This window comes from Trematomus bernacchii, unplaced genomic scaffold (assembly GCF_902827165.1).
Source record: "Trematomus bernacchii unplaced genomic scaffold, fTreBer1.1, whole genome shotgun sequence".
Taxonomy (NCBI): Eukaryota; Metazoa; Chordata; class Actinopteri; order Perciformes; family Nototheniidae; genus Trematomus; species Trematomus bernacchii.
Window position 1 is genome coordinate 205,001 of NW_022987746.1, and position 17,500 is coordinate 222,500.

Consider the following 17,500-nt stretch of genomic DNA (forward strand, 5'->3'; position numbering starts at 1 on the left):
TATGCTGCCCCAGAACGCCTCGTTGGGACCCATCCTCCGTGGAGCTCCTCACACACGCACACACTCTCAGCGGCGAAACTGTGACACGGGGGTTGCTAGTGGAGTCTCGCAGATGGGGGGTGCAGCCTCATTATTAATCTAATATATCATATTCCAATTACTTGTATATAGACTTTCCTTGCACTATTGTATCTGTGTTATTGTGTTGCTCTGTTGGAGGAACCTGTGACCTCAGATGTTCATTGTCATAACTTCACTGTAGCTCTGCACACATGACAATAAAAGCCTTGAAATCTATACTTTTTTTTCAAAAACGTAATCTTTTCCTGTCTATCTGTCTGCAGCTGGAGGCCCTGCTGGACGTGTCCATCTCTCAGGTGGGCGTGGATGAATGTCCCGCCACAGACTGCGCTCCGTCTGGCGGCTGCAGCAGCCAGGTTTCCTTCAGCCAGGTCCCAGTGGCTCTGAGCAGCGGGAACTCCTCCCTGGTGTCGCTGTCGGCCTCGTCCTCAGCGCAGTGTGGCTGCCGCGGCCGAGAGGAGGTCCACTTCCCCTGCGCGACATACCCCACAAACCCCTGCCTCAACGGGGGCTCCTGCCAGGACGGACCGCTGGGATTCAGGTAGGGGCATTTTTGTATTTTGATGAACCACTAATGCATTCAGGACGATGTTGAGATTCAACCACGATCAAATGCACGCTGAAGGCTCTTTGAGCAGGTTTTCTCTCACTGATTGTGTTGTTATGTTACATGTTTGTTGTTTGTTTCTCATGTGTTGTGTCTTGATATTTGTCCATGTTGATGTTACACATGGAGCTGCTGGGATGCAAGGAGCATTTCAGACTTGATCTGACTTGTATTATCGTTAACCATTCTTCAAGTTACATTTTTGCTAAGTAATATCAACCCAGTCTCACGGCATTTCGTGTTATTAGTCACGAAATTAATTTAATCTATTGATTCGTGTTCACCAACACGATTTTCACCTTTTTTTCGTGTCACACAGAACGATCTTAAAAGCAATGTATTTCTATTGGTAGTATGTTTCGTGCCTGCAACACGTCTTTTTGTCCGGTCGGGTCTTGGAAGACCAGAAGCTGTGTGGTTCATAAAAACATGTTCTTACTCAATATCTTACCCTAAGCCTAACCCTATCCCTTTTATTTTAAATTGTATAATGTCTGAGTGTTTTTGCCGTCAGTGAGGAAAATAAATGTCTCAGAGCCTCAGAATACTGACATCTGTATTTTATGTCATCTCTTTTTCCTTCTAATTTGTTATTATTTGGTGCAGGCACGAAACATACTACCAATAGAAATACATTGCTTCTAAAATCTTTCTGTGTCAGAATACTTAAATCTGTATTTTTTTAAATGTGTTTTTCCTTCTAATTTGTTATTATTTACATTGCTTTTAAAATCGTTCTGTGTGACACGAAAAAAATGGCGAAATCGTGTTGGTGAACACGAATCAATAGATTAATTTCGTGACTATAACACGAAATGTCGTGAGACTGTGTTGGTAATATAGCTAGGATAATCATAAAGGTGTGGACACTACAAAAACATATTATTGCAGACCCTAAAGCACTGGTTCCCTCGACCAATGAAATTTGAATTATTGCAGAAAATATACTCCTTGGAAAACAAAGGTTTATGATACTTACACAATACAGGAAGCGTAAATGCAATCTTCAGAAGTTAAAAGCTAATGTTGGGCTATAAAGGAACTACAGCACGGTCACATGACTTCACGTCATCACCGCTAAGCTAAAGGAGGCTAATGTTGGGCTATAAAGGAACTACAGCACGGTCACATGACTTCACGTCATCACCGCTAAGCTAAAGGAGGCTAATGTTGGGCTATAAAGGAACTACAGCACGGTCACATGACTTCACGTCACCACCGCTAAGCTAAAGGAGGCTAATGTTGGGCTATAAAGGAACTACAGCACGGTCACATGACTTCACGTCACCACCGCTAAGCTAAAGGAGGCTAATGTTGGGCTATAAAGCAGGGTTGCCAACTTTGGGTACCTGGCTGGAGTGAGATTTTGATATCATGGGTTTAATTCGGTTTAATTACACATATGCGCACGAAATGACTGCTATCGTGTCAGCAGCGGGACCTTAGCATATATATAGGATATATATACAATATATACAAATACACAATAATGGACACAGATTATAAAGGGCACACAGTTTCATTCACTAATGAAAGTCAAACATGTTTGTTTCCACTGTTTTATTGTGTGCCTGTCGCGATAAGCAATTAATTGACTTATCGTACGATAAATAAAAATGAACTCGATAACTTTTCTGACCTCGATAAATTGCCATTTACATGAGGATGTGACTAGCAGTTTGAAAGGATGTACTTTAATTATTATTATATATTATTATGTCAGTGGTCTAAAATGGTCATACAACGGTGCCGACAATATTATCGTTTATCGCAATAATTTCCGGGAAAATGTATCCACAAAATGAATTATCGTGAGAAGCCTATACATGAAACACACACACACAAACAAATCTACAGACTTACTCCAAACTGCCAAATATATTAATTAACACACTCTCACTCTCATATACTCTTTGACTCTATTTTGGCCAAGTAGAACAATAAGCAGCAGACTTTTACTTTGTATCATTTCTACTGGATTTTAGATCTGCGCATGCGCAATACGGGTCGGCAGTTGCGGCTCCAGAGTATTTTTGTTGGGTAATCTATGGTAGGGGTAACCCATACAGTGGTGGGGCTCAAGTCAGTATTTGCAATGTAATTACATACACGCTCCCTCCGACAGTGAAACGCCACGCGTGAGGTTTAGATTATTTCCCTGTCTCAATCCGAATTGAACTGTATGAAATAAAAAGGCACATTTGTCTTGCAGTAAATAAAAAGGGCGACCTGGAGCCAATCCTGCAATTTCCCCACAGGTGAAAGAGTTGACATGCTGAAAACCCAACCCCTGCAGGGGGGTCTGGGGGGATTCTCCCCCAGGAGATTTTTTTAAATACTAACATCAAATACACATTCTGGTACTCTCTTGAGAAGAAAAATAAATAAATCTATTACCACACGACATATTTAAAAAAATGAATGCCATTTTAGTTTTTTGTTACTTTGTTCTGAAAGCTGAACCTGCTGCTCCTCACAGAGAGAAGAGGGAAGAGGCTGTGTGAATTACTTTACATTGTGGATAAGGGTGGATAGCCCCCATTGTTCTGTGTGTCAAAATGAAAGACAGCCCACACACCTATCAATCATCAAACCGTGGGGTCTTATTTCATTACGTGTTGATTTCTATCAACACGTAATGTTGTATCGATGTATAGAGATGTACTACAGCAAAAGTATTCTCCGTCGGGACTTCCTGCAACAACACCACGCCGTTATCGTGATTCTGATTGGCCAGAAGACATTATCAAAGATGTTCTATTGAGAAGACGATCACTACGTGACAAAAGTTTTGAAAACCATTTCTAGTCTTCGGTATTCTTGTTTTTGGCGTGAGAATAGTTTGGGCAGCGTGAGAGCGTGAGGTTGAGAGTGAAAGCGTGTGTCACACGCCAGATGCGTGAGAGTTGGCAACCCTGTATAAAGGAACTACAGCACGGTCACATGACTTCACGTCATCACCGCTAAGCTAAAGGAGGCTAATGTTGGGCTATAAAGGAACTACAGCACGGTCACATGACTTCACGTCACCACCGCTAAGCTAAAGGTGGCTAATGTTGGGCTATAAAGGAACTACAGCACGGTCACATGACTTCACGTCACCACCGCTAAGCTAAAGGTGGCTAATGTTGGGCTATAAAGGAACTACAGCATGGTCACATGACTTCACGTCACCACCGCTAAGCTAAAGGTGGCTAATGTTGGGCTATAAAGGAACTACAGCACGGTCACATGACTTCACGTCACCACCGCTAAGCTAAAGGTGGCTAATGTTGGGCTATAAAGGAACTACAGCACGGTCACATGACTTCACGTCACCACCGCTAAGCTAAACGTTTAGTCGTCTCATTTGTTAGCAACCGCCGTTTTTAAATTCACCAGTGGGGTATTTACTGACGTATTCTATGTCGTATAACAAAACTCTCTACACCTTATTTCAGACGAACAACCAAAAGCACATTCAAAAAACCATTGACTTCCAGACAAGGGGAGAGGAAGTGCTAACATGCTGACTCATTTCTGGGTGTTAGGACTCATTCCTGTAGCTCTCAATAAAAGCTTTGCTCTAACAGGGAAAGTTGTTCTTGAGTATCTCATTGAAGCAGCTCTGTTTCCATCGTGTGCAGCGGATTTGAGTCTTCAACGTCTCCGTCTGGTAAACCTGCCAAACATTTAGAAGATTTAATAAGCGAGAGGGTAGATTTCTCCTGCAGTTATGGCCCTTTAAGAAACCTAATTTTCTGCATGTGCTGTGGGAGACTTTGAATTGAACATCACTTCATATCTAATGCAGCGCCGCAGCTGCTAAATCTGACAGATGGTTCTCCCTTCCTGTTAACACTGACACAAATACACTGCAGTAACTTTTAATTAACAATGTTTCTGTCAAGGTTTCTCTGATATATTATCAGCAGCTGAGAATAGAATACCATCATCACGTAAACAGTACATCTCTTTCTGTCTCTCAGGCAGAGGTGGGAAGTAGTGGAGTACAAATATTTCGTTACTGTACTTAAGTACATTTTTCTGGTATCAGTACTTTACTCCACTACTTATTTTTCTGACGACTTTTTACTTTGACTTCTTACATTTTGAACACAAATACCTGTACTTTCTACTTCTTACATTTTGAATACAAATACCTGTACTTTCTACTTCTTACATTTTGAACACAAATACCTGAACTTTCTACTTCTTACATGTTGAACTCAAATACCTGTACTTTCTACTTCTTACATGTTGAACACAAATACCTGTACTTTCTACTTCTTACATGTTGAACACAAATACCTGTACTTTCTACTTCTTACATGTTGAACACAAATACCTGTACTTTCTACTTCTTACATGTTGAACCCAAATACCTGTACTTTCTACTTCTTACATGTTGAACCCAAATACCTGTACTTTCTACTTCTTACATGTTGAACCCAAATACCTGTACTTTCTACTTCTTACATGTAGAACCCAAATACCTGTACTTTCTACTTCTTACATGTTGAACACAAATACCTGTACTTTCTACTTCTTACATGTTGAACCCAAATACCTGTACTTTCTACTTCTTACATGTAGAACCCAAATACCTGTACTTTCTACTTCTTACATGTTGAACACTAATACCTGTACTTTCTACTTCTTACATGTTGAACTCAAATACCTGTACTTTCTACTTCTTACATGTTGAACACTAATACCTGTACTTTCTACTTCTTACATGTTGAACTCAAATACCTGTACTTTCTACTTCTCACATGTTCCAAACAGGCTGGTTCCTTTAGTTTGAATGTGTGTTTGGTGGCGTGATCATTATTATTTAGAGTCATTGCGTGCCTATTGATTTGAACACGATCCGTGTATCCATCACTTCCTGGTCTTCTCTAAAGAAGAGGGACCAATGAAAACGTTGTCATGTTGCCGTTGTTCAGCATGGAAACATTCATTAGCTAACAATGACATTATTGTTCTATTAATATAAAGGGAGGTCAGGTACTCTTTAAAACAGCTGCTAGTTATGGGTACTTTTTACTGAAGTACATTTCAAAGCCCTCTTTACTTTGACTTGAGTAAAGAAGTTTAGTCAGTACTTCTACTTTTACCAGAGTATTTTTGAACACGAGTATCTGTACTTCTACTTGAGTAAAGGATGTGTGTACTTCTACTTGAGTAAAGGATGTGTGTACTCTTGCCCTCTCCCCCCTCAGGTGTAAATGTCCTCCCATGTTTGACGGGCCTGAGTGCCAGCAGACCAAACACAGCTTCGGGGGTCAGGGCTATGCCTGGTTTCCTCCCATCATGCCTTGCTTCCAGAGCCACATCTCCGTGGAGTTCCTGGCTGAGTCGGCCAATGGGCTGCTCCTCTACGACGGGCCCCTCGGCCCCCCCCACTCCGGGGAGCAGGAGGACTTCATCGCCTTAGGTGAGTTTACTGCTGAGGCTGCAACAAATATATGAAGTGCACAAGATATCCTTTATTAATGGCGTTAAGCAGTGGTGGAGAAAGTGTTCAGATCCTTTCCTTGTAGTACACTGAAAAGTAAAGGTTCTGCATGGAGAGTAGGTATGTTTTATAATTACTGATCATCAAAGCTGGTAAAGGTGCAGCTAGTTTGAATGACTTTGCGGGTAGCTTGTGAATTTACTCCAGGTGGAACTAAAGTCTGATTATATTTCACATCATTCATCCACATCTGTAAAGTATTAAATAACGGTAGTGGAGTAAAAGTACACCATTTACCTCTGAATTGTAGGTAGAAGTACACAGTAGCATAACATGGAAATACTCAAGTAAATTACAAGTATCTTAAAATTGTTCTTGAGTAATAAGTAAATTTACTTTATGACATCACGTCGATGAGAAACGGTTTGAAACGCAGCGTCCCTTTGTTGAAACATTATTTGTAACTTCTCAGCTAATCTCCCGGAGCTGCTGGGAAACGCTTTCATCAAACACAAAGCTCAATCAATGGAGAAAGTTCCTCTGCTTCGTAAACTCTAATGTCAGCTCCCTGGTGTGGCGTTAGCGGATTAGCCTGCACATGGACGCTCTAACGCCGCCGGCATAATCTGGTGGCATTTAAATTATGTAATTATTGAACCCGCTCGTCGATACGTCAGCACGAGAGAGGGAAATCAAACGTGGCTGCAGCATCGATCCCTGCCAGGCCTTTCTACCTTACATGTTCAATAACATGGCTGTGAGGTGGATGGGGTCACACACACACACACACACACACACACACACACACACACACACACACACACACACACACACACAGGATTGACTGAGTTGCAGTTGTTGATGGGATGCATTAGCTTACACAGCGATACAGAGAATTAGCCTTTCAAAAAAACAGAGAAAGACATCAATTTATTTTAGTTTTGAAATAATTGATATCAAAATACACGGTGTATGCTCAATAGTTTTCATACTCATAAATCGGAGGTTTTAAGCCCATCCTTCTGTCTTCATTCAGCAAAAGGAGCTTCAGTGCCATCAAATTATCTGAAAGTGAACAGTTTCACAGTTTCACGCGAAATCAACAAAGTATAAATCTTGTTATTGTCCCGTCCCCCCCGTCCCCCCCGCCCTGCAGAGCTGAGGAACGGCGTTCCCGCTCTGAGCGTAAACCACGGATCAGGAACGCTGACTCTGCAGCTCCCGCCAAAATCCAGCGTGAGCGACCGGCGCTGGCACCGCCTCGACATCCTCAGCGACGGGAAGGTGGGTTTCAGATTTGATGTTTCAGTATAAACACTTGATATTTGTTAGATAAATCTCACGGGTACAAAACAAGAAGCTAAATAATGCATAGAAAGTTGTAAGTGACAAAGTAAAAGCAGGAGATGTTGTGTTCAGGTGGTGCAGCTGATCCTGGACCAGTGTGGGGGGGTGACGGTGAGCGAGGCGGAGGGGGAGGAGTCCGGCTGCCGAGCGAAGGGGGAGACGCCGGGACACCACAGGTGAGACTTCTATACACGTCATTTTCATTCCCTTAAAGGTCTCCTATTATGCTTGGAGCGACCAAAATCATATATAAATAAAACAGATAATTAACGTTAGCGGAACGTACGCAGCGCAATGATCCAGGTCCAGACAAGACATTTGATTCCATCCAATATCATTACAAAGGACAGGTTTCCTATGTTTCCTATGTTTCCTATGTTTCCTATGTTTCCTATGTTTCTTATGTTTCCTATGTTTCCTATGTTTCCTATGTTTCCTATGTTTCCTATGTTTCCTATGTTTCCTATGTTTCCTATGTTTCTTTCCTTCTTCTTGAGGCTGGATAAACCCTGGTATAACACCGTGTGCCTCCTAGTGCTCTGTTCTCTCTTAGTTCACTGTAAGCTGTCTTCGGCTCCTTTCTGCTGTAACGTACATTTCCCCTCTGTGAATAAAGGTATTCTGATTCTCGTCCTCTTTCTCTTCCTCCTCAGGTTTCTGAATGTCTTCCAGCCGCTCCAGTTGGGAGGAGTGAAGGAAACGTCTCCTCATCGACGTTACCGCAGCTTCACCGGCTGCATCCGCAACCTGGTGGTGGACAGCCAGGTGTGTGTGTGTGTGTGTGTGTGTGTGTGTGTGTGGTGTGTGTGTGTGTGGTGTGTGTGTGTGTGTGTGTGTGTGTGTGGTGTGTGTGTGTGTGTGTGTGTGTGTGTGTGTGTGTGTGTGTGTGTGTGTGTGTGTGTGTGTGTGTGTGAGAAAAATGTACCTCCCAAAATATCGCCAAGGAAAGTCTTCAGCTGCAGTCAAATAGGTCCCAAAATAATAAATGTCCTGTGTGTGTTTTCCTCTCCCGTCCTCAGGTGTACGACCTGGCGTCCCCAGGTGAGAGTGTGGACAGCACCCCAGGGTGCCGGCTGACGGACGGGGTGTGTGTGACGGCAGCCGGGCCCTCCTGTGGGCCCCGGGCATCCTGCCTCGCTGACTGGGGCTCCTTCAGCTGCGAGTGCCAGCCCGGGTTCAGCGGGCACAAGTGTGACAGCGGTGAGTGTGTGTGTGTGTGTGTGTGTGTGTGTGTGTGTGTGTGTGTGTGTGTGTGTGTTCGGTGTCTGATCACCACTTTCATTGAATATTGGTTGAGTCAGTTTGTTCTAGAATCTATGGTGTTCTTGGTCAAAAATGACCGCCAATGAATGTCTAACCCTTTAACTCTGTTTCTCCTTGCTCAGCCCTCCCTGAGTTCTCCTTCGACTCCGGCAGCGTCGTGCGGCTGCAGCTCAGAGGCGGAGGCAGCTCTCGCCACACAGACGTCCAGCTGCTGCTCCGGACCCGAGCCTCCTCCGGCACCTTGCTCTCCATGAGGTCCCGGGAGCCCGACGCCTTCATCGTGCTGGAGGTCAGTGAGAGACCTTAGATGTCACACGTTTTAATACTCAAAGGCTGTCTTACACATTAGCCGCATTTAGCTTAGCGGTGGTGACGTGAAGTCATGTGAGCGTGCTGTAGTTCCTCTATAGCCCAACATTAGCCACCTTTAGCTTAGCGGTGGTGACGTGAAGTCATGTGACCGTGCTGTAGTTCCTTTATAGCCCAACATTAGCCACCTTTAGCTTAGCGGTGGTGACGTGAAGTCATGTGACCGTGCTGTAGTTCCTTTATAGCCCAACATTAGCCACCTTTAGCTTAGCGGTGGTGACGTGAAATCATGTGACCGTGCTGTAGTTCCTTTATAGCCCAACATTAGCCTCCTTTAGCTTAGCGGTGGTGACGTGAAGTCATGTGACCGTGCTGTAGTTCCTTTATAGCCCAACATTAGCCGCCTTTAGCTTAGCGGTGGTGACGTGAAGTCATGTGACCGTGCTGTAGTTCCTTTATAGCCCAACATTAGCTTTTTACTTCATAAATCATAGTGGTGTTAATATGTGGAGATTATCCTGCTGAACTAAACGTGTAAGTATCATAAACGTTTGTTTGACACAGAGATCATTTTCTGACATAATCCAAAATCACAGTGAGAAATCCCATTGGTCCATGGAGATGCTGCCTTCAGAAATTGGACATCCCTGCACCGCTCTATAAACCGAGCAACTGTACAAAATCGTATGAACAGAAAGTAACGGACTCTTTTCTTCTCTTCAGATCTCGGAGGGTCTGCTCTCGGTTCGTGCTAACCTCGGTGACGGTGTCCACGCCCTGCGTCTCCCCGGGCAACGGGTCGACGTCGGACAGTGGGTGCTGGTCGGACTCAGTCGCCATGACAACCTGTTCACCCTGCGTCTGGAGCGGGGGGGCGGTTCGAGGGAGGCCCGCGCCCAGCTGGGGGGTCGGCGGGAGGTCGAGGTTCACAGCCTGACGCTCGGGAGCGACGAGGCCGGCTTTCAGGGTGAGACTCCATGCTTTACATCGGCTAAAATCTAACAAAAACACAGTTCATAAAAGAAGTAGAAATTAGTTAAAAATATACTTTTGTTAGAAAACTCTCACTCGTCCCCGGCTTGAGCTTCAATCTCAGGATCCATGTATTTGTGATCCTCTCCAGAATGGAAGTAGTCATCACATACAGAGCATCAACTAGTTCCTGAACAGTGTCCTTCACATGCTGATATCCAAGAGAGGGAGTTACACAGTCACAAGATGGAGGAATAGAAAGCAGTATTCAATGTTTACTTCAGATTAGCTCCACGTCAGAAATGATCATGCTTGTCACATGTCTATCTCCATAGAGGCTGAATCATCATGTTAATCACATAGCTATCATATGCCTCAAACAGTCCTGATGCTCTTCTAGGTAATCAGACATCCTGTCATGTTCACAGCTACAGTTGGGAGACCTTTGTTATCATGTTACTCTCATGTTGGAAGAGGACATTCAGTTTTTTCCCAAACACTTTTAACCTCTTTTCTTTCTCTCCCTTGATCCACCTTAGCAGCGGTGTGTATTAATAACTCCGAAATGTCCTAATTGACCAATCAGAATCGAGTATTCAAGTAACTATTTATATAAATAGTTATCACCGCAATAAACCGTATTTAATTGTGTCTTAATGTACATTATTTAATTTCATATTCTGTTCTTGTACATATCATATTATATTACATGTATATAGACATGTATTTTATATTTGTATTTTATTATATACGTTGCATTCTTGGAGGAGCTCAGGTCAGGAGAGTTTCATTGTCATGTCTACACTGTAGCCTATGAGCATATGACAATAAACCCTTTGAATCTTGAAAGCCATGTAATAACACATGTATCAAACCAGACCTTCCCTCTCCGCCTGCAGGCTGCCTGAGGGACGTTCGTTTTAACGGCCAGCTGCTCCCTCTGGACGGGCAGAGCCGGGACACGGTGACGGTGCTGCAGCGGGGGGGGCGTCACCGCGGGGTGCCCCAGCGACGCCTGCAGGGGTCAGCCCTGCCGCAGCCCGCTGACCTGCACCGACCTCTGGAGGAAGCACCAGTGCAGGTGACACTTCTTTCTTTCTTTATTGCTCCTGCATGATCTGTTATTATATTTTGTATTTTGAGCAAAACACTTCAGAGACATGTTTTTTATATATTTGTATATATCTGAGACCTATAATCTATGCCTAAAAATAGTATAATAGGAGACCTTTAATGTAAACCTACTTGGTAATAACCCTGTTTCTGGTGTTCTCCCAGGTGCCCCGGCGGTCAGCTGACGGTGACGGAGGCCTCGGGGCAGCAGCGGTGCGCGGCGTCGCCCTGCGCTGCCACTTCCTGTCGTAACGCCGGCGTGTGCCAGGCGCTGTCGCCCGACGCGTTTCGCTGCCGCTGCCTCGACGGATTCGGGGGGCAACGCTGCGAGCTGGGAGCGGTCAAAGGTCACCGCCTCGCCGCCCTCAGCCCCAGCTCCATCCTCGCCATCAGCATGTGTCTGCTCGTCTTCTTCGGTGAGACTAAGTACATTCACTCAAGTGCTGTACTCAAGACAAAGTCATTTATACTGAGAGGTGGGAAGTAGTGGAGTACAAATACTTCGTTACTGTACTTAAGTACATGTTTCTGGTATCAGTACTTGTTGTTATTACTTATTATAAAAGTTAAGAAAGAAAGTAATAAACGTGAATAAAATATAACAGTAACATTTAAATACAAAATACTAAGACTACATTTCCCATCAGCCCTATCACCTCCTGCTCTCTCTAAAATATAATATATCATTGACGTATTGAGGACAAATGACTCCAAAGAGCCGCTGCAGAAATGTACAGGAAGGAAACTAAATATTAATACTGTCCACCTCTGTGTGTGTGTGTGTGTGTGTGTGTGTGTGTGTGTGTGTGTGTGTGTGTGTGTGTGTGTGTGTGTGTGTGTGTGTGTGTGTGTGTGTGTGTGTGTGTGTGTGTGTGTGTGTGTGTGTGTGTGTGTGTGTGTAGCCGTGCTGGTGGCGGTGACGGTGTGGAACCAGAAAGGAAGCCGCAACAAGTTCAGAAAGCGCGGAGTTTACCACATCCCCGCCGAGCACGAGAGCTGGGAGGACATCCGGGAAAACATCCTGAACTACAACGAGGAGGGGGGGGGAGAGCAGGACCAGGTACACACACACACACACACACACACACACACACACACACACACACACACACACACACACACACACACACACACACACACACACACCACACACACACACACACATTGTTATATGTAACTACTTCAACAGTTTGGCAATACTTGAAAGTAGAACATGTAATGGATACACATTTTTAGTGGTTGTGATTGGTCGACCTCTTAGAGATGTCCCGCCCCCTTAGCCTATCTAACAATGTGTTGGAACGCTAGCCAATAGAAGCGTGAGTGTTTCATAGTGATGTCACTATGTTCCCGGAAGTAAACGAAGGAGTCCGATGGAGGCGTTTCTGCCTTTAATTTCTGATTTAAAATATTCTAATTTAAATAAAGTCTATCATGAAAGGTCACCTATTATGCTATATCCACTTTTTCATGGCTTTGATTTTGGCCACTTGATGATGTCATAACGATGTTTTGTCTTGTGTAACCATTAGCCAATCACCAACCAAGGTAACCCCCCCCCCCCCACCTTATCACCTGAATCTCCTCCTAGAGCACCATTGAGTTCTTTGTAACCAAATCTCTCTCAGAGGGGCGTGGGGAGGGGCTCCTTATTTTCATCTGAAGTAACAGACAGAGAATCAGCACTTTTGAAACAGGGCTGAAACAGAGGGGATTATGGGTAATGCTGCAATGATCTGTTTGGTGTTAAGACGAGGTGTATTACTCCCTCCTGCAGAACGGATACGACATCTCTGAGCTGAAGCGCCCGCTGGGCTCCAGCCTGTCTCAGTCCTCCTCCGGCCCCCTCATCAAGTCCTCCAGCCAGGAGGAGGTGAGTACCACAGAATGAGTCAGGTGGAAAGTAACTGAGTACATTTACTCAAGTACTGTACTTAAATACAATTTCGAGGTACTTGTAATTTAGTTGATTTCAGTTTTATGCTAGATCTGAGTACTTCTACTTTTACTCAAGTACAAGATCTGAGTACTTCTACTTTTACTCAAGTACAACATCTGAGTACTTCTACTTTAACTCAAGTACAAGACCTGAGTACTTCTACTTTTACTCAAGTACAACATCTGAGTACTTCTACTTTTACTCAAGTACAACATCTGAGTACTTCTACTTTTACTCAAGTACAAGATCTGAGTACTTCTACTTTTACTCAAGTACAAGACCTGAGTACTTCTACTTTAACTCAAGTACAAGACCTGAGTACTTCTACTTTAACTCAAGTACAAGATCTGAGTACTTCTACTTTAACTCAAGTACAAGACCTGAGTACTTCTACTTTTACTCAAGTACAAGACCTGAGTACTTCTACTTTAACTCAAGTACAAGACCTGAGTACTTCTACTTTTACTCAAGTACAAGATCTGAGTACTTCTACTTTTACTCAAGTACAACATCGGAGTACTTCTACTTTTACTCAAGTACAAGATCTGAGTACTTCTACTTTTACTCAAGTACAAGATCTGAGTACTTCTCCTTTAACTCAAGTACAAGATCTGAGTACTTCTCCTTTAACTCAAGTACAAGATCTGAGTACTTCTACTTTAACTCAAGTACAAGATCTGAGTACTTCTCCTTTAACTCAAGTACAACATCGGAGTACTTCTACTTTTACTCAAGTACAAGATCTGAGTACTTCTACTTTTACTCAAGTACAAGATCTGAGTACTTCTACTTTTACTCAAGTACAAGATCTGAGTACTTTTACTTTTACTCAAGTACAAGACCTGAGTACTTCTACTTTTACTCAAGTACAAGATCTGAGTACTTCTACTTTTACTCAAGTACAAGACCTGAGTACTTCTACTTTTACTTGAGTAACATTTTGAATCTTTCTAAATGTCTGTTTCTTCAGGTGCACCCGTCAGGTTCTTCCTCCAGTTCCGGCGCTCCGTACCTCAGCATCCCCCACCACCACCACCACCACCATCACAACCCCCCCCCCCTACCAGCACGCCGTCTACAGTGACTTCACCCCCCCCACCTTCGCCCCCCCCAGCTTCGCCCCCTCTTGCTCTCACGGGGACTTCCAGAGCTACGTGGCGAGGATCCTGTGGGAGGCGGACAGCGACGGGGGGGCGCTGCCGCCGGACGCCCTGCACTTGTGGAGCGTGGAGGGCTCGGGGTCCGGGGCGGGGAGCCTCAGCTCGCTGGGGTCCACGGCCGGGAGCAGGAGGGAGGAGGAGGAGGAGGAGGAGGAAGGGTTTGCGGACGAGAGACTGTCTCGATGGGGCCCAAAGTTCCAGGCTCTGAGCGAGATGTACGACCGGCCCCAGCTGGGACTCACACACAGAGACGCAGTGACCCACATCCAGAGGGGCCACAGCCGAGACCCCCTGCCTCTCCACCACTAGGGGGCGCTACACAACACCACCCAGGGATGTCTTATGTCTTTGTTGGACCCTGAAGGCAGCATCTCCCTGGTTCCCTCCACTAAAAGCTGATAGGATTTTTAAGTTGGGTTTTGGATTATTAGTCTAGTTGCCATAATTAGTTTCAAATAACACAAACAAAAAGTTGGTCAAATTTGAATATAAACGTACATTTCGACATTTTGGAAATATTAGGTCAATATGGTATTCCTAAATGCTTAGAAAAAACAATAGTGTGGCTGCAAACTAGATGTATCTGATGTCAGACGTGCAATACAGTTGCAAAGTGCAAAAAGTCCTGCGAACTTATCAACAGTTGGAAACTCCTGTGTTGGTGCTCACTGGGCCTTGAAATCTGATTGGCCGTGCCAGACTCCAATTCAAAAATGCTCTGTCCTGATTGGCTGCTGGCCCCGATAAGAGGCGGGACTTAACATTCAAACTGTATTATGTTCAGTGACTGAGCTAACTGATGCTAACGACACGTTTACAGTTTAAAGTCACACTTTCATTCATTAGTAATCATCCAAAGTATTTTTAAACCTTTTTAAGTTCTTATTTTTGGTGTATTTATTTATTCGAAATTCATTCCACACACTTCTAGCAATAAATGAACCTCTAAAATGTCAGAAAACCGTGAACAGTGCAGATGTTAACGGCCCAAACCGAGAAGTCAAGTTAGTTCATCGACAGACAAATAGTTTCTGATGCAAAACAGTCACAAAATGCTGTTTTCAGCCCGTCAGAAACAGACATTTCCTGTTTTCAAGACATCATATTAACCTTTCACTGTTTTCTGATATTTTATAAATCAAATCATGAAAGTAAATGTTTGTTGCAGTTAGTATTAACATTTCCTAAAGGTATTTATCATCACAGAAGACAAAGAAAAGGAGTATTTTTGCTTAAAAGTGTAAGGAATAACAACTGTGTTATCCCGAAAATGGCCAAATGATGGAAACGTTGACATCCAAGGACACGATGAGTCTTACCAGCACACAGGAACATGCCATCTTTATTTATTTACTTTAGGTGTGCTGTGTTTATTTCATCTGTCGACAGTTTGTGGGCCGCTTACTTTTACTCTGAAAATATGGATTTTCAGAGTAAAAGGTCCCTTGGCTTCTTCCACACTTTGACCTCCAGAAAACAGTGAATTCCCAGCTTTGTATTCCTCTTTTTAGCTTCCTGTCGCAGGATGAGTCAGAGGTAAAAAAAAAAACTCGATATGTAAAATAAGATTTGATAGTTTTCAGATGAGAGATTATTTTTGTACTCCCCTGTAGAAACTTCCCAGAATGCTTTGCGTCGTGTTATTAGCGTGCGGTGGCGTCACTTTGAGTCTTTTTGTCGTGGTCAGACGGTGAAAGTTAAAGATGTATTGATGAGAAAAGCACTGAATAAATTCACATTTCTTCGGCATGTTCAGATTTCAGAGCACACACGTTTAGAGGAAGCGTAAACAGAAAATAACTTCGATTTAAAAAAGGTTTTATCACATTATAGCAGAATATTTGAGATCATAACAAGTCCCATAACACTTTAAATAACGCCCCTGTCTATAATTCATTTTAATGTCCTTATAGCGCTCTATAATGATTGTTACAAGCACTCGAAAATATAGCTAACGTCACTCCCGGTCAAAATGACGGGCCCGCCCACTTTCAGGTGAAAATACTGCATCAGAGCGAAGTGGAAAACAATAGTGTCTTCATGTGTACAGGAACATTTGTGTTTTATATCTGAATTCATGAATGAAGTGCGCCCCTGAAGAACTGCTCTCTATGCATCCAAGTGGGAAAACACCCGTGTCTTTTTCTGAATTGATGTGTAGCTTTCTTGAGGTGTGTGTGTGTGTGTGTGTGTGTGTGTGTGTGTGTGTGTGTGTGTGTGTGTGTGTGTGTGTGTGTGTGTGTGTGTGTGTGTGTGTGTGATATGATGTACATATGGACGTTTTATAGCAACCTAACATGGAGTATTCCTTTTGTAAATGACTTTTAATAAAAATGGCTTTTCCCCAAAACGAGCTTTTTCTGAGATTCGCATTCTGATTTTAAAATAAGAGAAGAAGAAATGTTAGTTCTTGTTGTATTATTGTATTAAGACACACTGCCACCGTGTGGTGAACTGAGGTTTAACTCACAGCATTTTAAATGTGTCCGTCTACATTTTCAGAAGAGAAATCTAAAAATCAAACCTGATGGGACTTTTAGATTTAAACTGTATTAAAGGTCACCTATCATGCTATTTTTAGGCAATAGCATAGGTCTCAGAAATATAAAAAAACATGTCTATGAAGTGTTTTGCTCAAAATACCAAACAGATCACCCATTCTAGCCATCCCTCTATTTCACTTCCTGTTTCAAAAGTGCTGATTTGGGGTATAAAGCTTAATTATTATTTTAAATCGATAAAAGAGGGGCGGAGCTTATGCCTGCTCATGCGGGAGATTCTACCGGCAGCTACTGTCTAAACTAAATACTGCCGTGATGAAACGCCTGTTGATGTGTGCTGATTTTCTCGCGTCCAGGAAGAAGTTTAAAGATTAAGAGACAAATGAGTCTCTGAAAGGGTTCAAATTGGTTACTTTAATTTAAGCAGCGTGGTAGTGAAACAAACAAAGGGTAGTTGGGAGACAAAGCCGGTGTTGTCTCGCAGCTGGTACCAAGGGAAGAGAGCGAGCACACGTTGATTCTCCCGCCTGCATCTCTCCTTTGCTCCTCCTCTCTGGGGGCTGTGACATAGGGGCCCGCCTACCTCGATCTTCACAGGAAGTCGTCATTGTTGTCAATGTCTTTAGATACAGCTTTTCAAAATAAACTTTACTCTGAACTGTTTTCAGAATAAAACAGTTTTTAAAGCTTACTATGTGTTTACGCTAAATTACATCATTGAATATTGATTTTAATTTCTAACACGCCATATCATGGATTATCAAGGAT

At 43.4% G+C, this 17,500-nt stretch overlaps 1 protein-coding gene across 1 annotated transcript in view; it reads left to right on the forward strand.

The window, feature by feature from the left end:
• Positions 1-15,320, forward strand: part of si:dkey-22o22.2 (neural-cadherin) — a 130,077-nt gene extending 114,757 nt beyond the window's left edge. Inside the window, 15 exon segments of the mRNA XM_034148108.1 lie at positions 345-622; positions 5,893-6,107; positions 7,285-7,412; positions 7,548-7,651; positions 8,129-8,240; positions 8,495-8,675; positions 8,861-9,027; positions 9,771-10,014; positions 10,919-11,001; positions 11,003-11,100; positions 11,298-11,548; positions 12,035-12,192; positions 12,910-13,005; positions 14,042-14,134; positions 14,136-15,320. Of these exon segments, the coding sequence (XP_034003999.1) occupies positions 345-622; positions 5,893-6,107; positions 7,285-7,412; positions 7,548-7,651; positions 8,129-8,240; positions 8,495-8,675; positions 8,861-9,027; positions 9,771-10,014; positions 10,919-11,001; positions 11,003-11,100; positions 11,298-11,548; positions 12,035-12,192; positions 12,910-13,005; positions 14,042-14,134; positions 14,136-14,540 (2,613 nt within the window). The 3' untranslated portion in view covers positions 14,541-15,320.
• The last annotated feature ends 2,180 nt before the right edge of the window (positions 15,321-17,500 follow it).